This window comes from Acytostelium subglobosum (genome assembly GCF_000787575.1).
Source record: "Acytostelium subglobosum LB1 DNA, scaffold: scaffold1, whole genome shotgun sequence".
NCBI lineage: Eukaryota > Evosea > Eumycetozoa > Acytosteliales > Acytosteliaceae > Acytostelium > Acytostelium subglobosum.
Window position 1 is genome coordinate 746,386 of NW_012236531.1, and position 25,052 is coordinate 771,437.

The window sequence follows — 25,052 nt, forward strand, 5'->3', positions numbered from 1 at the left end:
AACTTAATCATTCAATAAAATGACCGAAACCAATGGTATGTTTGACAATCAAACTACAAATGGTCAACTAGACAAACTAACTTACACAAAATACACTCACAATCACTCTCCTCTCGCTCTCAAGTATTCTCAACATTTGAGGAGATGAACTTGCAAGCTGAACTGTTGAAGGGTATTCATAACTCTGGTCTCCAGAGCCCAACAGACTTACAACAGCGTTCCATTCTTCCCATCATCAAGGGAGGCGACTATGTTGTACAGACACCCGTTTCCTCAGACAGGATAGCCGTTCTATCAATCTCTGCGCTGCAAGTTGTGGATCAGAGCAACATGTCCACCCAGGTGATCATCCTATCTCCTACACGCGAGTCTGCCTTGCAGACAATGACGACTTTGACCTCATTTGGAGCCTCCACAAAGGTTCAAGTTCTTGCTGCCATCGACAAGCCCACGAGCAATGATACCAGTCGTCTCGAGGCTGGTGTGCACATTGTCTGTGGTCTCCCCGGCCGTGTCCTCACTCTCATCGACAGGTTCTCAATGAAGACAGAGAATGTCAATATGTTGGTTCTGAATGAGCCAGACGAAATGATTCTCCATAAAAATTCAGATGTTGTCTACGAGATCTACGGTCATTTGAAGTCAACAACCCAGGTTGTCTTGATGCCCAATGTGATGAACAAAGACGTCGATGCAATGATAGAGAAGTTGATGAAAAATCCAGTCAAGATCTTGACTCATAATGCCAGGTATCTCGATGGCGTCGATCAGTATTACTCGGTGAATGACCCAAAGACCAAGTATAGTGTGTTGAAGGATATTACCGATCACCACACTTTGTCTTTTGTGATAGTATACTGCAACTCTGAAGCAACTGTTGAGGAGGTATACGCCAAGTACGGCGCCGACGGTGTTCCAACCACCTATATCCATAGTGGTACCGATCAGCAGACACGTTCAATGAGATTGGTTTCCTTCAAAAGTGGTCAACAGTATGTACCCTACCACCTGACATTTATCAATTCCCTTTCCCTCGTACCCTAACCGATATCTCCTACCCATGAACCTACTCAACAGCCGTATTCTCATCACAACAGATGTTCTTGCTGGTAGCCCAGACGTGGAGGTCGGTAAATTGGTCATCAACTACGATATGCCAGTTGATCCAGAGACCTATCTCCTCCGTGTTGGTAGAACAAGTCGCATTGGTCGCACAGGAAAGGCTGTAAGTTTAACCGAGAGTGTTGCAGCCATCCAAGCCATCGAGGAGTATCACTCCACCAAAATTATTGCACTTGAGAATATAGATATACGTATGTAATAGTAATCTTTCTCAATGGAAAGATTGGACGACCAGTCAAACAACCAATAAAAGTGAATTGACAAATACTTTAAAGTAACTCGTGATTTATTATTAATACAACCAATGATGCGATTGGTGCCTTATTCGGCATTGATCATTCTGAGCAACATTGCTTCGATGGAAGCACCTGGACTGAATGCCATGACTACACCTTGTTGCAATCCCTTTCCATTCTCGATCTTGAGTACCTTGATCTTCTCGAGGATACGCTTGAGTACGTAGAGTGCAGAGCACGACACCATGTTTCCGTACCACTTCATCACCTCGTATGACTCAGCCAACTCCTCGGCACCCAAGTTGAGACCCTGGTGCACGGCCTCCAAGATCTTACGTCCACCTGGATGGACAGCCCAGAACTCCATGTCGCTGACTTCCAGCTCGTGACCACCCAAGAATGAGTCCATGGTGGACTTGATGCTCTTCTCGATGGCAGTTGAGAGTGTTGGTCTGAGAGTAAGATCGATACCTCTGTTGCCCATGTGCATGAAGAGTGCGTCTCCAGAGTCCTTCATGAGGAAAGAGATGTCGTCGACCACCTGAAGCTTGCCAACGAGGTTGGCCTTTGGCTGGCATGTGACCAATGCAGCGGCACAACCATCGGAGAAGATGCAGCCAGAGACAATGTCACCCTTCTCGTTGGGATCAATGTCCATGTTGGTGGTGGACGACTCGACGGCCATCACAAGAACGTAGGTACCTGGTCTGTTTCTGGCGTGGACGGCAGCTGTTCTAAGGGCAATGACTGCAGCACCACAGCCCATAAAGTTGATCATTGTTCTGCCAACTGTCTGCTCAAGGTTGAGTGCGCGACAGAGAGTGGCATCGATTGATGGTGCAAGGATACCAGTGGATGTGACACCGACAACATGTGAGATCAATGATCGGTCGACGTTGTTCTTCTGGATGATGCGCTCACCAGCCTCCACGATGGTCTTGTGGATGATAGTTGGGAACATCATGTTCTTCTCGGAAGTGGACATGGCGTTGAGAGTCATGTGGTCCTTGGTGTCAACAAACATGTAGCGCTCCTTGATCTTGCAGTTCTTGTAGACGTTGGTCATGAAGGTCAACTCCTTAGTGTGGTCCTTGTATGAGTCAAACACGTGCTTCTGAGTGGTTGGATATGGAGCAGAGAGTGGCTCAATGGCGTAGATAGCAGTGGCAAAGTCGGCAGGAGTGAGATCGACGGCGGGAAGCATTGGCTTGGCCGAATCCGACTTGGGCGATGGTGGCATGGAGATGGTCTTGGTTGGGGAGTTGCCGCGTGGGGACAGTGGAGAGACTGGTGTGGTGGCAGCTGAGCTGAGGGGAGTGAAGTAGGATGGTGGGGCAATCTGTTGCTTCTCCACGATCACCTTGGCCTTGTTGACGCGGACTGTTGGCACGGCCAGCGAGATGGTGTCGACCTTTGGCAAAAGGGCATTGGCAACGGCCTTCTTCTGGTCGGCCAATCTGTTTCTTGGCTTGATTGACTCGATGGTGGCCTTGATCACCTCGCTCTCGTAGTCCTCGGCAGTCTTCTTGGCAGATGGACCTGCAGATGGGTTGATCTTGCTGATGATCTTGCTGATCGAGGCCTTGGGATCGAGAAGTGAGAGCGATGGAACAAAGACGCTGAACTTCTTGTGGATCGAGTTGGAGAGCTCGGAAGCGAGCAATGAATCCAGACCAAGGTCCTTAAAGGCAGAGTTGGCATCGATCTTCTCAATCTTGATCTCCATGATGTTGGACAGGATCTCCTTGAGTGATTGCTCAATGTCGGCGGATGATTGGTCCGATGACTCGGAGGCGTCAGCACCAACAGTCTCATTGTCCTCGGCGACAATGTCAACAGTCTCCTCAATGCTGAAGCAGCTCTGACCTCTGAAGCCTGGAACGGATGCGAGCCACTTGGCAAACTTGAAGTCGCAGTAGTGGATCACTGACTCCTTGCTCTTGTTGCTGAGACACTGAGCCAGTCCCTCAGCCATTGAGTTGAGGCTGGCGTATGGTGTGAAGCCCATGTTGCTGAGAATGAAAGTGACCTTCTCGTCAGCAGACATACCAATCTCAGGGATTGGTGCCAGATGGAGACAGCTGGCCTTGAGTCCACTGTTGATACGCTGATGAGTGAGTGCCTCAACGAATCTGTTGCCAGTAGCGTAATTGGCCTGTCCTGGGTTTCCAAGGGCAGTGATGGCCGATCCAATTGTGACAAAGTAGTCCAGCTGGAGGTTGAGCGAGGCGTTGTGCAGGTTGATGGCACTGGTGGCTTTGGAGTGGAAGGCTGTGTTGAAGCTGTCTACAGTTTGCTCGACGATGCGACGATCGCTGAGCAGACCGGCAGTGTGGAAGATACCCTTGAGGTTGGCGTACTTGGACACAAGTGCGCTGACCTGGCTGGCGCTGGTCAGATCGCAAGTCTCGACAACGAAGCTGATGTTGTGCTTCTCAACGATCGACTGAAGGAACACCTGCTTCTGCATGGTGTCAGCGCCGCGCTTGGAGGCAAAGACGAGCTCGGTAGCTCCCATGGCGATCAGCTTCTTGGCCAAAGTCATGGCAAGACCTCCCAGACCGGTGATCAGGTAGGTGGCATTGGCGTTGAGCTGGAGGGTGAGGTCCTTGGTGGTGGCCTTGTCAAGCTCGACCCAGCTGACCAAGTTCTTGCCAATGTGGTTGCCAGTGGACATGTGGCGCACAGACTGCACGACGTTGCTGATGCTGAATGCTGTGAATGGCAGTGGCTTGAGGTCCTTTGACTCAAACAATGGGATCAGTGTGTCCAGCATCATCTTGGAGAGGTACTGGCGACGGTTGACGGTCATCTGTGCGACGTCAACAGCGAGGTAGGACAGGTTGTTCCTGAAGGGCAGCAGTCCAATCTTTGAGTCTGAGTAGATGTCCTTCTTGCCAATCTCGACGAAGCGACCATAGTTGGCAAGTGCCAAGATGCTCTTGTCGATGAGCTCGCCAGAGAGAGAGTTGAGAACAACGTCCACACCTTGTCCGTTGGTGGCGGCGAGGATCTCCTCGAGGAAGCTGCCATTGCGAGAGTTGTAGATGTGGTCGGCTGGGATGCCAACGGTGGATTGCAAGTACTGTCTCTTGTCCTTGGTGCCGACTGTGACAAAGACCTCGGCGCCCAGGTACTGAGCAATCTGCACGGCAGAGAGACCAACACCTCCAGCGGCAGAGTGAATGAGGATCTTCTCGCCCTTCTGGAGCTTGGCCTGCACGACGATGGAGTACCAGGCGGTGAGGAAGGTGATTGGGATGGTGGTGGCCTCGGCGGCGGTCAGGCCCTTTGGCATTGGGAAGACCAAGTCGGTGGGACAGGTGATGTGCGAGCACATTGAGCGGGCCATGTGCATACCAAACACTTGATCGCCAACCTGGAACTGCGAGACGTTGTCACCGACGGCAGTGATGACACCAGCAAACTCATCTCCGATTGTGGTGAGATGGTTGGGATCGTAGTCGCGGCCCAAAGTCTTAAGGATATCTCTAAAGTTGAGGGAGGTGATCTCGACCTTGACCTCAACCTCGTTGGCGCGTGGCTTGTGTCTTGGGGTCTCGACGATGGCCATGTCCGAGATGACACCATTGTCACTGATCTCAACCTGGTAGCGACGCTCACTTCGGTTGTTTGATGAGATGCTTGGAGCGTCCTCAGCCAGGACGGTCTGGTTCTTGAGCTGGTAGGTGTAGCGTTTGCCGGCTCTGAAGGCAACCTCCCAGCTGCAGTCAGACTTGGAGAGCTCGACAAACAGGGTGGAGGCGTCGGTGGTGTGATCAATGTCGATCATTGAGCAGTGCAGTGGGCTGTACTCGTTGGTGAACACACGCAACAGGCCGACCACAGAGTATTGAGTGTAGTCCAACACGTCTGACTTGAGGATGCTCTGGCCGCCCTGGGTGACCAGGGTGAAGCGACCAGTCCACTCACAGGCGATGGCCTCCTGGAGGAGCAGCAAGAGACGCGAGTAGGCGCGCTCAACCAACATAGTAGTCTCGTTGGTGGCATTGTTAGATTGGAAGAAGCCTGGCAACACGATTGTGTTCCAGTTCTTGGTGTTTACGACGCTGTTGAGCGCGGCGAACAGGGCCTTTGGACAGTTGTCGTTGAGGGGGAGATTGATGATGTGGGCGCCTCCAGCAGAGGACACGGCGAAGGACTCCTCGGTCTGCTTGACAATGACGAGGTTGATGACCTTCTTGTTGAGAGTGTCCAAGAGCTGCTTGGTGAGCTCGGATGACTCGTCGTCGGTGAAGACGATGAGGTTCTCGAAGCGAGCATCCTTGACGATTTGGCCCTCGCTGGTGATGGACCACTCATAGCTGTAGAGCTGCTCGTTCAGCTTGGCGACAGACTCGACGGCGTCGACTGCACCGGTTGATGCACTTCTGGCAATGCACTTCATGGTCATGTTCTTGAACTGGCACACGACTTGTCCATTCTGCTTGGTGACAGTGATGTCACAGACGAATGTGGTTTTGTCCTTGTGATTGGTGATTGTGGTGCAAGAGTAGAGGGTGGCACGCAAGTCACCGACCTGCTGTGGGGTGCTGCTGATCAACTTGTCGAACGACTGAGGGATCCAGAGACCTTGCTTGGCATCCTCAATTGGAGCAAAGCATGATTGGAACACAGCGTCCAATACTGATGGATGCAACAGGGCAAAGTCCTGGGTGGCGTGGAGCTGGAGATCGGTGGTGGCAGGCAGCTGGATCTCAGACACTTGGCTGTGGTTGTCGATGGCGATGTACTTCTGAAGACCCTGGAAGCTTGGGCCGTAGTTGTAGCCCAGTTTAGAAATGTTGGCGTAGAAGTCTGCGCCAGAGACGACCTTTTGGCCGCTGGTGGAGGGAACAGCAAAGGCTGGAAGGGTCTCGTTGGCTGAGGGCACGACCTTTCCGTTGGCATGCACGGTCCACTTGACTGGCACAGTAGTGGGGTCAGAGATACTGGCAATCTCAAACTGAGTGAGCGATGAGTTGAAGTTGATCTGGATGGTGTTGTTGAACTTGGCGTCGATCTCGAGAGCGGTCTTGATCTCAAAGTTGGACACCTCAAAGTTTGGTGAGGGCAGCTCGGCGCGCAGCTCATCCATTGCAGAGTAGACGACCTCAAGGAAGAAGGCGTATGGTACGATGGCAACGTTCTGGATCTTGTGGTCGGCCAAGTAACGGAAGCGGGTCGAGTCAAGGCTGACCTCAAAGGATGGGGTGGCCGAGACGAGGCGACGCGAGAGAGAAGCACGCTTGGGGAGACCGACACGGTCCTGAATAGATTGGTTGGATTCGATCCAGTAAGAGTCGAGGTTCCAACGACGAGCTGGCAAGCGGATGGCAGTGTGCACGCGACGACGGTACAAAGCCTCCCAGTTGATGTCAAAGCCGTTGACGTAGAGCTTGGACAGGGTCTCCATGATCGTGGTGAAGTTTGGTGCATCACGCGACATTGTTGGGAAGATGATGTGGTTGCTGCTGCGCTCCCTGATCATGTGGTTGACAAAGAACGAGATGATTGGGTGTGCAGACACCTCGATGTAGCAGTCAAACTCCTCGAGACGCACCAGCTCAGACAGGGCCTCCTTGAACATGACGGTCTCGCGAAGGTTCGACCACCAGTAGTCGACGTTGAGCAGATGCTTGTAGTTGTTGGCATCGATCAGCTTGCCCAGAGTGGTGGAGTAGAATGGTACCAAAGGCTCGTTGTGAGTGATGCGTGGGAAGGTGCTGTAGAACTCGTCCTTGATTGTGTCCATCAAGTATGAGTGGAAACCTGCATTGATCCTGATGGGCTTGAAGGCCACGTGCTCGTCCTTCATGATGCTCATGAACGAGTCCATGTAGGCGTTGCTGCCACTGATGCCAACAGACTTTGAAGAGTTGTTGCCAGCGATGACGATCTTGCCAGTGAGGCCGTACTTGTCGACCAGGGCAAGGATGTCCTCCTTGGATGAGACGGTGATGCACATCTTGCCAGTGCCAGTGGTCTTGTTCTGGAGGTGGGAGCGAGTCCACATCAACTTGATCGAGTCCTCGAGTGAGAGAACGCCAGCGACGTGGGCAGCGACGACCTCACCAAGTGAGTGACCAATAACAGAGGCTGGGCGAACGCCAGCAGCCTTGAGCACGGCACAGATACCGACCTGAGTGGCAAAGATTGATGGCTGGGCCAACCAGGTGTCGTGGATGGCCTCAGTGTTGCGTGGGTCAAACAGCTTGTCGATGATCGACCAGCCAGACAGAGCGTGGAACAGGCTGGAGCACTTCTTGAACTCGTTGCGGAAGATGAAGTTACCCTCAAACAGCTCCTTGCCCATGGAGATCCATTGCTGGCCCTGGCCGGAGCAGACAAAGGCGATCTTCTTCTTGTCGAATGTGTTGGCGGCATTGTCATCACGCTGGAAAGTGTTGGACACATCCTCAGAGTTGGCATCACCGACAAAGTTCTTCAACTTGGCGACCAGGTCATCGACTGAGTCCACAAGGAAGGACACACGGTTAGCCAGATGGTTGGTGCGCACAGTCGATGAGTAGCACAGATCCTTGATTGAGTGCTTCTCGCCACTCTCCTCGATAAAGTCAACCATATCCTGGCAACGCTGCTTGAGGGCGTGCTGATCGTTGAGGTTGGTCGAGACGGTGAACACCTCGAGATGCTTGGATGAAGTGACAGCGGCCTCCTCTCCATCGGACGAGTCGCTCGATGTCTTGGGCATGTAGTTGGAGATCAGGATGCTGGCGTTTGAACCACCAACACCGAATGAGTTGACGATGGCCAAGCGACGCTCGTCAGCCCAGGCAGTGACAGCGGTTGGCACTGAGAGGTTGAGAGTGTCGAATGGGATCTTGGGGTTGAGGTTCTTGAAGCCGGCTGGAGCGATTGGGGCGATCAGCTTGTGCTTCAAGCAGGCCATGGTCTTGATGAGACCACAGATGCCAGAGGCACCCTCCAAATGTCCAAGGTTGGACTTGACACTGCCAATGGGCAGGGGTGTCTCGCGGTGAGCGCCAATCGACATACCGATGGCCTCAAGCTCGTTGGCATCACCCATCTGGGTGCCAGTGCCGTGGCACTCAAAGTAGCCAATCTCATTTGGCAGGACGTTGGCGCCATCGAGCAGACGGCACAACAAAGCCTCCTGTTGGATAGCACGTGGGGCAGTGATACCACTTGGTGTCTGACCATTCTGTTTGTGATTGATTGATAATGAGTTAGGCGAATGAGTGATTGATGTATACAACTACAACTACATACTTGATTGGTAACAGTGTTGAGGATGACAGAGTAGATCTCGTCCTTGTCTCTGATGGCATCGGTGAGGTTCTTTAGGATGAGAACACCAGCACCTTCAGCGCGAACGTATCCGCTAGCGCGGTCGTCGAAACTGTAGCAGCGTCCGTTGGGCTCAGTCGAGAGCAGACCAGCCTTGCCATAGTCGAGCGATTGTAAGGGTGAGGCAACGACGTTGACACCTCCGACGATGGCAACCTTGCACTCATCGCGCCAGATGCTGTTGGCGCCCAGATGAATGGCGACGAGCGATGAAGAGCAAGCAGTGTTGACAGTCATGCTTGGGCCGGCAATGTCCAAGAAGTAGGACAGACGGTTAGAAAGGAATGAAGAGTTGCATCCCTGTGTTGAGAACTGGTTGATCTCAGTCTGACCCATCGTTCTCTGATAGTCTGATGAGCTAGAACCAATGAACACACCAGCAGAAGTGCCCTTTACTTGTTTAAAAGACAACTTTGCATCCTCCAATGCTTCCATAGCGACCTATATATTGTTGTTTAGTATTAGTATACATTGTATATGTATGTTTGTATATGTATGATTGATTGAATGAACGAATGAATGAGCTAGAACAACTTCACAAAGTTGACAAATGTGGGGAAGTCCCATAAATTAAGAATTACATACTTGAAGAATTAGTCTCTGTTGTGGATCGATCTGAGCGGCTTCCTTGGGAGACATGCCAAAGAATTGTGGATCGAACTTGTCAAGATCGGAAATGAATCCACCTTGTCTGTTGTTGAGCTTGAACTCCTTCTGTGCAATGGCGTCGGCATCCCAGCGATCGGCAGGTATCCTTGTCAAACAGTCTCCTCCATTGGCAACAACATTCCAGAACTCATCAATGTTGGTGATGTCTCCTGGGAACTTGCAACCAACTCCAATAATAGCGATAGGTTGTTGATTTCTGCTCATTGTGACTATATAAAGGGAAAATAATTATTTATTAATATTTTGATTGATACTGGAATGATTCCAATCAGATAATTTGATACTTACAAATATTGGAAATATAATTATATATTATAAGATGGTAATGGTATAGATTATAATAATACTAATAATTAATTGATTGATTGATTGTTTGGGATAGTTCCACTCAAATTTAAATAATTGAATGAATGAATGAATGATTGAAAGAGTGAAAAGAATGAAGGGCGGCCTTGATGATATAATAGTAAGGTTAAGGCTCAAACAATGTAATAATAATAATAATCGAATGAATGATTATGTATGATTGGAGATAATTTAATATAAGTGTATATATATTTGTTTATCAAGTCTTTGGGAACTTGTGATTGATTGGTTGTTTGATTGATTGAATGTCTATTTATTACATCGATAAACAACTCGGGTGTCGTCCAAGCAAGACAGAGGCAATCAATCATTCAATGAGGTTGGTGTCATCGACTCCGCCACAGGTGGTGGTGGTGGAACAATTAGATGTCGGGGTCGTTTCATCATCAGTAACCTAACTTCATTAATCTGAAAGATATCCTCTGATAATAGTTGCAGAAGGTGGCTAGGTTGGCATTCAACGATGTTGCCAGTCAGTCAAGTCAACAGTGAGTCCGAGGAGATGGATGGTGGTACTGAAAGACACTCACTCTCATACACTCACTCACTCAATCAATCACTCGGTCACAGTTTGTAGATGCGCAGTTAAAGACGAATGTGGCCAGGGGAGGCTGAGTATATGTCAATATAGCCTTACCCTATATATGACGTTTAGAATGATGATAGGTTTGCAAATCGCATCACCAACTATGTCTCCACACACACTGGGCGGCGACCAATCAATGGACCATCATCAAAAGTAAAGGGTCCCAAATATCAAACTGAAGTTACACTAACTCAGCCACTCACTCACTCATCGAACACTGTTCATAGAACAAACACACCGCAGCACTGCGGGTCATTCAGTCGTTGGCACTCTCTTTAACTGAGTCGGTCGGTCGAGGCAGCGAGTCGAAGTTGTTGTTTGATTGATTTCTTGATTGGTGTGTGTCAGGTCTTCCCAATATTCTGACCATGTTCCAAGCATACAACCTACATTCACAAAGAAGGACATCTTTGGGCAATCAGTTTAAGTGGCATCGAACACACACTCAATCACATTGGGTGAGTGTGTATCACCCCATCTTTCAGTTTGTATTATGTGGTCGATCACTTTTCAAATCACTCCTACACATACACACATCTTCTTTTATTTGTTGTCAAAAGGTGGGTGTGAGTTGTCGTTTGAGAAATGCAAAGTGTAGGTTCAGAATGGTGTTAGTCATGTTGCTGCTCATTGTTGTTGCATCTGCAACACACACACACACACTCAAACACACATTAACATTGACCAATCAACAATAGACACTCACCCACATTCATTCACTCGCGCGACTCATTTATGTTGTCAAGCTGCACAAACAAAACAGACATGATGTGAAGATGGACGTCATGTGGTCCAACAAGTTCAAAGATATAAATAACCTGAAGTGGAAGGTACACACCACAACAACACCCACCAATCACAACCCATCACTTACTAACTCAAATGTGTCGATGGCCCTTGATTGAGTAGACTGTGTGTGCTGTAGGCCTTTGCAGTTGCTTACGCAAGATGTTTAGATTGTTGACCTCTCATCTCACGCCACATTACATGTATGAATGAATGAATGAAACATATGACTGACTGACTGAGGCAACAACAACGATGTTTGTTGTTTTAGTCTCTCCACATGTTAAGAGAACTCCACCGACACCACTCAGTGTTCTCACTTCCTAAAGTACTTGCGGCTGCTCTTCAATGATGCTTCCAGTGCCTACTGCTGAATGTCAATGTGCCTCCTGGGATTAATGACAGAATAATATCTCTCAACTACTACTCTACATCGTACATCACCACCATCATCATATATACATACAGTCATCACAGTCGTCATCTCATAAGTTGAGTGTGTGTGTTCATCATCATCTTAGTTCACTACCCCACCCCACCATCATAGACCATCGTAGCCCCTGCCCTGCCCCCACATCTACTGCCCCGACTCCAACCAACCAACCACTGGCAACCATCAGAGTTGTCGTTGGACCTCTAAGTGACTACTAATATAAATAGACACGAGTCTTCATTCATTTCCAATCATCCAGTACAATCAAACAATCATTCAATCATTCAATCAAACAGTATATTATTTATATCAATCAATCCCATCAATCACATCCATTCATTCACTCAATCGATCAATCAATCATTGTATAATATAACTACAACAATCAATCCAAAACATGGATCCAACGGATATCCAATCAGACTTGAAGGACAAGTTGTTTGGAGCACGTAAGAACTGCTCCACACCATCCGGCTCAACAATGGAAGCTGTTGGCAACAAGCATTATGACGTCGTGGTGATCGGCGCTGGAATTGCTGGTCTGTCCGCCGTCCGCCATCTGCTCCTGAAGATCCCCGAGCTGAGAGCCAACCGCGTTGCTGTGATCGACCCCCGCAGCAGCATCAGGAACAACCTGCTCGAGGACTACAAGGTCGGCGAGTCGACCGTCGAGATCTCGGGCATGTTCTTTGCCCGCGAGCTCGAGCTCCAGGACTACCTGATCGAGAACCAGCCACCCAAGTTCTCGCTCCAGTTCCACTGGCCCAAGAAGGTGGACAAGACCGACTCGATGGACGACTACCACAGCACCTGGGCCGTCAAGAACCCCGACATCCAGGCGTTCCAGCTCAACCGCTCCAAGATGGAGAAGGACCTGCTGCAGATGGTCATCGACCAAGGTGCCGTCTACTACCACGGCCGTGTGAAGGACGTCGACATTGGCATGGGCGACGCCGTCAAGACCATCGACATCCAGATGCTCTCGGAGGAGGTCAACTTTGACGATCAGAAGCCGCTGGAGAGGATCAACATCACCACCGACTACATCGCCGACGCCAGTGGCCGTAACTTTATCATTGGCACGCGTACCGACAATGTGCTCAAGGACCCCAAGCATCTGTTTGGTCTGCAGAACGCTTCTACATGGCTGCGTGTCAAGAACACCGACAAGAAGTACTTTGACTTCAACGATCAGAGCGTGACTTCCAGTTGGTACTATGCCACAAACCACTTCTTCGGCCCAGGCTACTGGATCTGGATGATCCCCATCGAGCGTGCTACCCACGACTTCTCCATCGGTGTCTCCTATCACCGTGACAAGTATGATCCAAGTGAGTTCAACAGGTATGTATTCATTCATTCATTCACTTCACTTGGAATCATTCCAAACATATAAACTAACTCACTAAATCAATCAATCAAATACTTAGCTTGGACAAGTTCATGGCCTTCCTTGAGACCAACCAGAAGGTACTGTACAACATCATCAAGAGTGGTGAGATTGTTGACTTCCATAGATGGCCGAGATTGGCACACACTTCAAAGGTGTTTGTGTCTGAGGACAACTGGTGTGTGCTCGGTGATGCCGCTGCAATCTTTGATCCATTCTACTCAACTGGAATGGTGATGATTGCCATGGAGGTCGAGTGTCTGACCGAGTTGACCAAGTACCGTCTGAGTGGCGACAAGTGCGCCACAAAGACCCGTCAGCAAGCCTACGACAAGTTGATCCGCGCCATCACTCAGACCAACTGCCATCTGATCAAGAAGCACTCTGACCATCTGGGCAATGCATCGATCATGTCATGGCGTATCTACCTCGAGTCGCTCTCCTACTTTGGTATCTTGCTGCCGGCCTACATTGGCAAGTACCATTTGTGTCCCATCTTTGGCCACGAGTTTGCCGACAACAACTGGCGTCTGATCGAGTTCCGCGACCGCCTGCTCAACCTGATGGACTACATCGGCCAGCAGGGCCAGAACGTCGGCTTCATGGACAACCATCGCGGTGGCCAGCTGATCGGATCGTTCTGCCCCACTTCGTCCTGGGACTATGAGCACTGCATCTCAATGTGCATGTACGGCCACAAGCGTCTCAACCTGCACAAGTACATGATCTGGACACACTTCTACCAGATGGCTGGTGTGATCAAGATGTTGTACCGCGCATTTGGTGCTCGTCTGCTGCTGAATGGTGACTTCCAGTGGATGATGACGCACACGATGAAGACCATGGGCTTCCACTCGGTCAAGTCCTGGGTACACTACCTGTCCAACATTAGCAATCCAGTGACCGACGACTACTACGACAGGAACCAGATCTCCTTCAAGGAGTACCAGTACACTGGAGAAGCCGTGCCTTGGGAGTCATCAATGTAAGCTGCGCTGCTGGGTTACCAAAGTAACAGGTTGCTCAATATATATATATATCTCTCGCTGTCCATACTCCATCTTCTCTTCTTAATATATATTTCTTTAATAAATTAAATAATTATTAATATACACATTCTTTAACCTGGCGACTAGTCAATGGAAATTACCTTGGCGATTAAGGTAGATACTCTGGAGAGTGTTCCTGTTGTAGGAAGTTTATCTTTTATTTTAGCTCTAGAGATGATGGAATGTGGCCAATCAACAATTAAACTTTTGGCCTCATATGGATATTATAGGTGGCGGTAGTTGCAACACCTTTGTCGTACTGGGCAAATACAATTGAGGTTTGGACATTGGGGAGAATGTCGATATACTCGGTGTTGTCACAGGTCTCGAACACATAAGATGACAACTTTCCAACAATGAACTTGTAGTTTACCAATAATCTCTCCAAGGTGGTATATAATGATGTCTTTGCTGTTCAGTGCAACGCTTCCACCTTTCACTAGTACAGCCGTCTCGGTTCTCTGTAAGATATTGTTCTCCAACCTCTCGAGGGTAATTTCATAGGCACCGACGTTACCAGTATCCAGATTGACGTGCATTGGTTCAACTTTGCAGATCTTACCAATAATAGAGGGGATTGGAAGATAAAAAGCAAAGTTATATCAAACTAATAGGAACAAGAAAGTTAAATTTAATAATAATTTGTTCATAGTTGATAAGTATAATGTTCAATAATTATTATAAAAATGCTGGAAAGGAAAATGATACAAGAGTGAAGTGTAGTCCAGTGGACACCTTTTTTTGGACAACTTGTTCAATCAAGTTTATGAACTAGAACTTCCACTAGAGTTCCTTTTTGCCCAATGTTTGTTTTTTTTGACGAGTTACAGAAGTCTTTCAGACTAAAGGCCACCTTTTTGGGAAAAAATCGTGCTATTTTTAGCTTAAAAGCAACAAAAGAACAATCGATTTCACTTCTGTTTTTATACCGGCCAACGGGTATAAAAACAAAAGATTGGGGTTGTGGGCATCATCCATTCGCTCGGATCGTATAGTGGTAGTACATAAGATTGTGGCTCTTCTAGCCCAGGTTCGATTCCTGGTCCGAGCACTTTTTGACATCTGGAAACTTCCGGAAGTTCGTAAAGATAGTTGCCAGCAGAGGAAGACGAATGTCGCTGTTGCGAGTTCTGAACTCCCACTTGATAGTGAACTCGGCCATCTCATTCTTGATGTTGGCTGGTCGTCCGGCCAGGATGTGACTCTTAGCGTGGACATGAGGTAACGCCACTCCTGGCGGAGGAGGGACTTGAAGGATGTGATGCTGAGCTTGGCTAACGTAGTTGACAATGATTGCCATGAGGTGGAAGTTTCAGCCAAGAAGGGTCCTTCGCTACCTTGTTGTTGTATGTAATAATTATCTCAAGATATGTTTAAAACTGTATCTGTGTATAAAAAGAATGATTGAATACATGTATTGTTGTTTTGATGATTTGTTTTGATATTGAAGGGAACTTATTATTGATGGGCTCTTGAGGGGAATTTCATTTTGAAGATAACTCATATGACTCATTGATTGATTGACACAACGAAAGTGAATATTACATTACTTTATTCATCCTTAATATATTTATATATTTTTACATAAACAACAACAATGAGTATAAAGGATATCATAGTTGCAGTTTACATTTGGATAATATCAATCTTTGTCCAAAGAGATCAACAACATTTGATCACAAATGTCAACAATAATCAACAACTACATGCAGCACAACAACAACAACAAGAACAAATAACAATAGCAATAGTACAACCAGATCAACCAAATACTACTACAACTCATACAACTCATACACCTCCAACACAACCAACTCAACCAACTCCAGCTCAACCAAAGACAACCAATGTATATAAGAACATCGATCAGAAGGAAGCAATAAGTTATAGTGTATACAAACGACAGATACTTGATTATCTTGGTTTGAAACAGATGAATGATGAAGCGATCATTGGTAGCATTGTACAAACAATCTCATCACCAGAGCAAGAATCCGATCTATATAGTCTAATGACAACATTGCTCTCAACGTTGGAGAATGTACGAGTCAAGTACCTGCTAGTCAATGTCGTGGTCGATCACTTCAAGGCTATATTGAGGGGACCATTACCCCGTGCAACAATCAATGCCGATCAATGGATTGAATTCCTGCGAGTTCTATACTCATGCTCTATTAGCGAGCCAAAGGAGCGTGCAGAGATCAGGGACCTGCTGCTCGACCTGCCCTCGGCAGCGTATGGCGACTCGGAGGACAGGAACAAGTCACGTGTGCTCGTGGATCTGGTGGCGGACGTCGGCGATTCAATGGCGATCGACCGTCGACGTCTTGGCGAGGTCAAGACCTTCGTCGAAGAAGTCTCTTCAATACTTGTACATTACATTCAATCCAAGCACACCGAACAACAACCAATGTTCCAATACGAGCTGCTCGGTCTTCTGATACACAACCTCGACCGAGTCTATCGTTCCAAGCTTCTATTGCAGAATCTCATGCAGAGCAAGATACTACCATTCGGTCATTCAGACCGTGTCGTTCTCCTGGACAGGTTGTTCTCCTATCAACCAACATTGAACAATTCAACAACATCATCAAGCTCAACGACGACCACAACAACAACAACATCCACTACGACTACTACAATTGCCAATGACTAGAGACAGAGATTGTTCAATACAATTAATAAAGTAAACGACGACGACTCAACATTGTTACCCTACCCTTGCCGCCACACTTGTCTAATGAGTGCGGAAACTGAGCAACAACCACCCTCACACTTTGACAATCATTTCAACTTCAACTTCATTCATTCATTCATTAATTACAACACACTACACTACCCTACCTATACATACATGTATAAGAGTAGAGTGTAGTTAGTTGAACCAATCAATCAATCAGTACATACATTATGTCATCGTCGAAAGATCAAGGAAATGAATGTGGAGTGTTTGTTGTATGTACCTACCTTGCCAGCGACATAGTCCGACGAATGAATAAGTCATTGGACTAACTCTCTATGTTAAATACAATACGATACGATACGCAGAGCGATATAGCTCGAGGTGTTACCGATGAGATGCTAAAGGAGTCGTTTGAAGCAATAGGCGAAGTGGCAGAGGCGATTGTAGTCAAGAACAAGCACTCTGGTGAGACAAAGGGATATGGATTCGTCAAGTTCTACAATGAATCAGACTGTCACGATGCTTGTCAATGGGGATCAGATGCACCATCCTTTAAAGACTCAGTTACCGGTAAACTGTACAGTATCCAATCTCACTCTCTCTCCCTCCCTCGCTCCTCATCAATCAATCATTCGATCATTCAATCAACAACAGCAACACAACTTAATATACTAATCATTAATCATTAATCATTGATATTATATATACTTCAATCAACCAATCAACATGTAAATGACAACGACAACGACAACGAACAACATCAACAAAATCAACATCATCTCAGTCTAAAGGTAAAGATAACACTGGCTGAGAAGAAGAACTCATTGTACATTGGACATTTACCAAAGGACAAAGATGGACAAGAGATCAAGAAGGAGTTGGAGGATATATCAGATGTATGTGTAATACAATCAATCAATCTTTGCTGTCTCTGACATTGAAGCTCAATCAACGACATCACTCCGCCGTAGTGTACAATCAAGTCATTCGAGTTTGATAGCTCAAGTAAACACTATGGATGGGCATACTTCAAGGATCACGACACAGCCATCAAGGCCATCAAGCTCATTCAAAAGTCAAGCTATACCGCCACTCTGACAAAAAAGGCGTGAGTACTGTGCGAATGAATGGATGAATGGGACTATCCGTCGTCATTGGACTAACATCTTCAATCAGTGCCACTACACACCCAAGTGCACCTGCAGTAGACGAGAGACAGTATTGGCTCCAACAACAACAACCAGGATACCCTATTCCACTACCAATACAACAGACCACTTCGACTAAAGTACTGTTTGTAAAGACAGTCAGGAGCAAGGAGGAGGGCGAACAACTTAGGATGCAACTTGGTCCTGAATATGTTGACAAGGTAGTCGTCCCATTGGACTCGGAGAAGAGAGTGCCACTTGGACACGCATTCGTATACTGTCATACAATAGACGACTCAAAGACATTGATGGACAAGTACCAGGACACTGGCTTTGAGTTCCAAGGACGCAAGATCAGTATGACCTGGGGTCTGCCCAAGAACAAACATCGAATGGTGGGCATTGGTGGCGAGCCCTACCTCGCAGACTATAGCCAGTTCTTGAGTATGGCATACCCTGCCGAATACTTGTACGGTCCACAAGCAGCTGCAGCGTTGGCCTATCCTCACCAACCCGCCGGTGCACCATCACGACGAACTAATCCCAGAATGGTGCCACCAACTATCGGTAGTACTGATCCCTACTATACACCATCCACAGCACTACCAATTGCAATGACATCGATGGCTGCATATGATATGGGTGGTGGAGGATGGGGACTAGCCCCCGAAGGAGCATGGCCCTACTATCATCCATCATCATCATCAACTCGTGGTTCATACTCTTCTGGTGGTCGTGGTGGTCGTGGTGGCGGAGGTGGAGGCGGTAGTTCATACCGCGGTGGAGGTGGAGGTGGAGATAGAGGTGGTGGAGATAGAGGTGGCGGAGATAGAGGTGGTGGAGATAGAGGCGGATCCTCAAGGTATTCAACATCTACATCAACACGTAATCCAAGATACACGCCTTATTAATCTAATAATTGGACTAAGTCCAGTGTACATACAGGACACTTATTAAAGACAAAGATAAGTGTCATAACAATAATATAGATAGATATCATTGGTGTTGGATTGGAATTGGAATAGTCTTTGCAATGGTCATGATCATGTAATGGATTGGAATGGATTGAATTGGATTAGTTGATTGAATGATTGATTGGGTGTTTGTGGAGTTGCACAAAGTCTGTAATTGTTGTTTGATCGACCCACAAAGCGTGTGGATATTTCAAAAACGTGTCGTGGACACTATTTCATCACGACACGCATGTGACATTAAACAGTTACTTTCAAATGAGCTAAACAACTTGTATTACTATTAATATATTAATATAGATTTGTGTAAATAGTACAAATAATGAAGATACAACAACTACAAACAATAATGTCATTGACGATGACAATAATGTTGTTGTTATGTCTATCAACAACTATAACAACAATATCATTAGTTAGTGCTGCAACAAATATATTACATAGTGGCAATGTTGCATCAGTACATAAGTTGTCAGAGTCTATTCATATACACAATAATGATAACAACATAAACTCAAACACTAGAGTATGGGTATTCTTTAATTCAAAGAGATACATGGAGGATGGACATTGGTCAGCCCATCATTCACTTGACTTGCAATCGATGCATGAGTCACTGGTGTCCAGCTCACTGGGCTTGTCACAGTCATCAGTGTCACGAAGACAGAGACGTCGTGAGTCTGCTGATCTGGTCGACGAGAACGACCTGCCCGTCCAGCAATCACTCATCGATGCCGTTCAGAGCTGTGGTTTGATCATGAACAGACAGCACATCACCCTTGGACAGCGATCAAAGTGGCTCAATGCCATATCGATTGCTATCGACCTTGGCGAGCAAGACCATATCCTCAGCACCATCCTCCATTGTATCACATCATACCCATTCGTTGATAAGTTGGACATGGTTGCGAGATACACTCGCACAATTCCAACCCATCAAGATGACGACAACCTTGAGGTTGAGGAGGATATGAACGCACAGGCCGCCGTCAATCCATCACGTACTTTACAGTCATTGGATGAGGTGCCCACCGCCGTTGGTAACACTTCCAATTGGTTCTACAACAACACCTACAACTCATTGTTGCAGATCAATGCGGTAGAGGCACATGACAACGGATACGATGGAAAGGGTGTCACTATATTGATCACAGACACTGGCTTTGTTCTCACTCATCAGGTGTTCCAGAACATGACCATCAAGGACACAAAGAACTTCGTCCTCAATGGCACCAAGAATGTCACCTCCACCAACCCCGCGCAGAACAGACATGGCACTGCAACACTCTCAACAGTTGGTGGATACTACCCTGGCATCATGGTCGGCCCCGCCTACAACGCAACCTATTTGATTGCCGCCACCGAGGACGCTGTTGGTGAGGACTATATCCAGGAGGAGGACAACTGGATGGCGGCCATGGAGTGGGGAGAGGAGAATGGTGCCGAGCTGGTCACAAGCTCACTAGGCTACACGCTCTGGTACAATTACTCTAACATGAACGCTAGCTCCAGGATATCAAAGGCCGCCGACACTGCATTTGACAAGGGCATGGTGATGGTGAACAGTGCTGGCAACGATGGTGCCAAGGGAATTGGTGCACCAGCCGACGGCATCAATGTGATTGCTGTGGGCGCTATCGATAACAAGGGCATGGTGACGTCCTTCTCATCGCTCGGCCCATCTGCAGACGGACGCATTAAGCCCGAGATCTCTGCTCTGGGTCTTCAGAACTTCATCGCCGACCAGGCCTGCGATACATGCTACGCTCGTATGTCTGGCACAAGTTTCTCGTGTCCGCTGACCGCCGGTGCCATTGCATTGATCATGCAACGCAACCCATTGTGGACGCCAACACAAGTTCGCACGGCAGTGCTCTCGACCGGCTCCAACTCGACCGCGGCCAATCTAAAGACTGGCTACGGCATACTCAACACATGGTTGGCATCCAACTACATTCAAAAGATCAGCGCCAGTGCCAATTGCTCCACGGTCAAGTGCTCCGGACATGGAGGTTGCTACAATTATGAATGCTACTGCTCGCCCAACTACTACGGCCAGTTCTGCCAGTTCCCCCGAGTTGGATGTGCCGCCCCATGCATCCAACGTGGAGGTCATTGTGCCAAGGACGTCTACGGATTCGTCTACGTCTGTGCTCAATTCGAGGATACCATCATCAATGATACATTGACTGTTGATATCGCTAACAAGTGTAAGTATCACCCGCTTTTGGAATGATTCCAATCACTCAATCAATCAATCAATCAACTAATCAACCCCTGCTGATAACCCTTTTAACAGATTGTGATGGAGTGATTGATCGATGTGGAGTATGTGGAGGACCTGGAAACGAATGTCCAGAGAAGGCAAAGGATAGTAAAAACAAGAAGATAATAGTTGGTGCGGCACTGATCACTTTGGGTGTATTGGTACTCATCACTGGAGTGATCTACTTTGTCAGGAGACGTCGTCAGTACTCACGAGAGGAGGAGTCTGAGCGTTTCTTAAGACTTCCATTAAGCGAGCAATAAACTTAATATGTTGAATAGCTTTTGATATGCTTTTGTCGTCTTGTTTGCTTGCGTTCTTGCTGGTCGTCTGGCTTACTGGCTCGTTGATTGAATGAATGAATGGCATGTCGGCCATTGTGTGTGTTGTCTTGATGATAGATTGATCGCTCTCTTTCATCACCATGAGCCACCGCCACCATCCCGGCCAAAGCCACCACCGCCACCTCGTCCTCCGCCACGTCCACCGCCTCCGCCACCATCTCGGCCAAAGCCGCCACCGCCGCCTCCGCCTCCGTCAAAGCCACCACCGCCACCTTCTCTTACAACAACTCTCTTGTTCATGAATTGCTTGTACTGTCTCTTGAAACTTGCTGTGACTCCACCTTGACTGTTGCCATCCACTTTTTGTCCCTTTGTTGAGCCAAAGTCAAAAGGTATACCCATCTGTCTCATTAGTTCTGCCTCCTCTTGATCCAAACCAGAGTCCTCTGGCAAGGGTACTGGTGTAGTGGAGAGATCGCCGCCTTGTTTCTTATCATTGCTCTTTGATGATGATGATGAATCAGTCTTACTCGAAGAGGATGATTGGTACTTTTGTGGTGTGACACGTTCTTTCTTACGATCTCTTTCATTACTCCTACTCCTACTTCTACTGGTGCTTCTACTTCTACTCCTCTTGCGATCTCTTCTGTCTCCACCACCATTGTTATCGCGATATCCACCTCTTCCTGGGACCACCACGACCACCACCTCTTCCTCGTTTCTCTACCTCTATCTCCTCCTCTATCACCATCTCTATCATTATCTCTATTGTCTCTGTTGTTTCTATCTCTATTGTTGTTGTCTCTGTTATCTCTGTTGTCTCGATCATTATATCTTCCACCTCTGTCTCCACCTCGATCTCCGCCTCTATCTCTTTGATGGCCAGTATCCCTTCTTTCACGTTCTCTATCATAGTCTCTTTCATTTACACGTCTTTCTCTATCACCATATCTATCTCGTTCACCAGCCTTCTCCTTTACAATCTTTTCAATCTCTCTTTGCTTGTTCCTTTCACGCATTGCTATATAATCATCGTCATCGTCTTCATACTTTCGACCACCATCACCATTGTTGTTGCTCTGACTACTCATTCTCCTTTCTCTCTATCTATCTTTGTATGTATATAATGTGATCAATCTAGATTGAATCCAGTTCTGATTCAAAGTAATCACGTGCTTGCAAGCGAAAGTGAAGTCGTTGCCTCGCACCCATTTGTTGAAAATTGGTCAACTCATTCATTCACTCATTCATTCATTCATTCATTCTTTGTTATACATCTCTATCTCTATTTCCATTTCCATCCCATCTCCTCCTCTATGATGTCATCGTCTGTACTAGTACTAGAACAGGTAGTATCAATCATCACTCGCTTGTTTAGTATGTTTGGTTTACTAACCTGTCACTATCTATCCATCAATCAAGGTTGTAATAGAACCCTTGTATAATAATATTTAAATATGAAGTTGATCGGAGTTATAAACTACACTGATCATTATGATCAAAGTGGTAGGCAGTAGTATTATCTGATACCCCTCTGAGATTGAACGAGTGGTGATCTTTGCAGACTCCAACACAAATGTATCCGAGTGCACTTTGAAAGACGAAAGATCACCCCTACTTGCACCAAAAAAACAAAGACAGTGATGCCCAACAAGGGTCATAGACCTTATTTGCTTTCTTCTTTGTTGTTGTTGAACCCTTTTCCATCGAAGTATCTTGAAAGCGTTAAACCTTCAAGTCAACTATGAAATACATTAGTTAACAAAGTTATTATTAATACATAACATTACTTATTTATACAAATACATATATAACTACTACTAAACAGAGATGTCAATCAAATATTTGACATCAGTTCTGCTGGTGTTGTTCGTTGTCAATCAATGTATTATTGCACACGAGAACAACCATCATATTGACAATGAAGTAGTGGAGAAGTTACAAAAGATATCATCTCTTTCTGCAAAGATCTCATGTGAACTATGTGAGGTTGGTGCTGTACTCTTTGATGGTTTCCTCGAGGTATGTATCATAGTTGAGTTGGAGTCTGAGTTCGGAGATTGAGTTTGAGTTCGGAGTTGTCTAACACACCTGGTATCATTCCACCCCACATCAGAGAAATGCATCAGTTGAAGAGGTCATCAAAACATCAACAGATATATGCTCAGCGATGAAGATCCAACAACCTGACGTGGTATGTTTGATCGAAGGAACGCGTGTAAACATCGCACATACTAACTTCCATGTGATCGATCAATCAATCAATCAGTGCGCTGGCATCATGTTTGCCTACGCACCAATAGTTTATCAAGTATTGATCGAGACTGATTTGACACCAACAGTGATGTGCCACAAGCTTAGATTCTGTACTAGTACCGAGAGCAAGATGCAACATTATAACGAGTTGAATCAGGTAGCTTCAATGGCTGCACTTCTCCAGACCAAGCCAAACTACAAGGACACAAAGTTGCAAAAGCCAAAGATGGACACACCTTACACTGGCATTGGCTATATCCTCCAGCTGACAGACATTCACTACGACCCATACTACCTCGAGGGCTCCGACCCACTGTGTGGCAAGCCACTCTGTTGCCGCAATGGCACTGGTAGCGCCGGATTCTATGGCGACTACTCTTGCGACATCCCCCTGCACACTGTCAAGGCGATCTTTGAGCAGATCCTCGAGATTGGCAAGACCATGCCCATCCGCTTCGTCGTGCACACTGGTGACAACCCACCCCACGACGTCTGGATGCAGGATGAGGCCCGCCAGATCTCATCGACCGACGTGTTGGCCAGTCTGATCAGCACTTACTTCCCCGACACAATCGTGCTGCCCAGCGTCGGCAACCACGAGTCGTGGCCCTCCGACGAGTACATCCTGCCCAAGAAGCAGTGGCTGCTCGACACCCTTCACTCTTGCTGGACTCCCTTCCTCGACGACGCGGAGCTCGAGTCTGTCAAGAAGGCCGGCTACTACACCACGCTGCTCCAGACTGGTCTGCGTGTCATCTCGCTCAACACATTCGACGCAGACATCCTCAACTTTTACAACTTGCTCAAGCACTCCAACATGGACATCAAGAACAACCAAACCGATTGGTTCATCAACGTCCTGGAGCAGGCTGAGGCTAACAACGAGAAGGTCATCGTCATTGGACACATCCCATGCACGCTCAAGTCTGACCCCAACGACCATTGGTGCGAGGTTTACCAGGCGATCGTGGAGCGCTTCTCCCAGGTGATCACTGCCCAGTTCTACGGCCACACTCACTACGACCAGCTTGTCGTCTTCTCGGACACGGCCACTCACACCAAGCCAACTGGCATGAACTACGTGGCGCCCAGCATGACCACCTACATGCATCACGAGCCCTCGTTCCGTCTGTACGAGTTTGACTTTGACACGTACGAGGTCACCAACTACTACCAGTACCACGCCAACCTGTCGCAGGCCAACGAGCCCGGCGGCAACCTGACGTTCACAGTGGCGTACAGTGCCAAGGAGTTGTTTGACATGCCCGACCTGTCGCCACAGTCCTGGTGGAATGTTGCCCAGGAGTTCAAGACCAATGCCACCCTGTTTGACAACTACTACAAGCATCTTGCCAACTCGCCATTCAAGTCAACATGTGATGATGCCTGTCGCAAGAAGTGGACATGTGAAGTCTTTGGTGTTACCTCACAATTGTTTGATCAATGTCTTGGAGTTTAATCATTTACATAAACAC

At 47.4% G+C, this 25,052-nt stretch overlaps 8 protein-coding genes across 8 annotated transcripts; 6 read left to right on the forward strand and 2 right to left on the reverse strand.

Moving 5' to 3' along the window:
* Window positions 1-19: 19 nt before the first annotated feature.
* Window positions 20-1,321, forward strand: SAMD00019534_003140 (hypothetical protein; the record flags this gene model as incomplete). Its single annotated transcript, XM_012903747.1, has 3 exons — window positions 20-35; window positions 125-992; window positions 1,078-1,321. The coding sequence occupies 3 exons, from the start codon at window positions 20-22 to the stop codon at window positions 1,319-1,321; spliced, it is 1,128 nt and encodes a 375-aa protein (XP_012759201.1).
* Window positions 1,322-1,443: 122 nt separating this feature from the next.
* SAMD00019534_003150 (hypothetical protein) lies at window positions 1,444-9,563 on the reverse strand (the record flags this gene model as incomplete). The annotated part of the gene is made up of 3 exons (XM_012903748.1): window positions 1,444-8,544; window positions 8,613-9,131; window positions 9,276-9,563. The coding sequence occupies 3 exons, from the start codon at window positions 9,561-9,563 to the stop codon at window positions 1,444-1,446; spliced, it is 7,908 nt and encodes a 2,635-aa protein (XP_012759202.1).
* Window positions 9,564-11,918: 2,355 nt separating this feature from the next.
* SAMD00019534_003160 (hypothetical protein) lies at window positions 11,919-13,903 on the forward strand (the record flags this gene model as incomplete). The annotated part of the gene is made up of 2 exons (XM_012903749.1): window positions 11,919-12,874; window positions 12,961-13,903. Coding segments are annotated over 2 exons (1,899 nt in total), but the record flags the coding sequence as incomplete, so codon positions are not given.
* A 3,001-nt stretch (window positions 13,904-16,904) lies between these two features.
* SAMD00019534_003170 (hypothetical protein) lies at window positions 16,905-17,764 on the forward strand (the record flags this gene model as incomplete). The annotated part of the gene is made up of 3 exons (XM_012903750.1): window positions 16,905-16,924; window positions 17,437-17,548; window positions 17,624-17,764. 3 exons carry the CDS (start codon window positions 16,905-16,907, stop codon window positions 17,762-17,764), a joined length of 273 nt encoding a protein of 90 aa, XP_012759204.1.
* Window positions 17,765-17,787: 23 nt separating this feature from the next.
* SAMD00019534_003180 (hypothetical protein) lies at window positions 17,788-18,711 on the forward strand (the record flags this gene model as incomplete). Its single annotated transcript, XM_012903751.1, has 1 exon — window positions 17,788-18,711. The coding sequence occupies one exon, from the start codon at window positions 17,788-17,790 to the stop codon at window positions 18,709-18,711; it is 924 nt and encodes a 307-aa protein (XP_012759205.1).
* A 664-nt stretch (window positions 18,712-19,375) lies between these two features.
* SAMD00019534_003190 (hypothetical protein) lies at window positions 19,376-21,300 on the forward strand (the record flags this gene model as incomplete). The annotated part of the gene is made up of 2 exons (XM_012903752.1): window positions 19,376-20,981; window positions 21,071-21,300. The coding sequence occupies 2 exons, from the start codon at window positions 19,376-19,378 to the stop codon at window positions 21,298-21,300; spliced, it is 1,836 nt and encodes a 611-aa protein (XP_012759206.1).
* Window positions 21,301-21,731: 431 nt separating this feature from the next.
* SAMD00019534_003200 (hypothetical protein) lies at window positions 21,732-22,415 on the reverse strand (the record flags this gene model as incomplete). Its single annotated transcript, XM_012903753.1, has 1 exon — window positions 21,732-22,415. A coding segment is annotated over one exon (684 nt), but the record flags the coding sequence as incomplete, so codon positions are not given.
* Window positions 22,416-23,151: 736 nt separating this feature from the next.
* On the forward strand, window positions 23,152-25,036 carry SAMD00019534_003210 (hypothetical protein; the record flags this gene model as incomplete). Its single annotated transcript, XM_012903754.1, has 3 exons — window positions 23,152-23,343; window positions 23,438-23,515; window positions 23,591-25,036. The coding sequence occupies 3 exons, from the start codon at window positions 23,152-23,154 to the stop codon at window positions 25,034-25,036; spliced, it is 1,716 nt and encodes a 571-aa protein (XP_012759208.1).
* Between the last annotated feature and the right edge of the window lie 16 nt (window positions 25,037-25,052).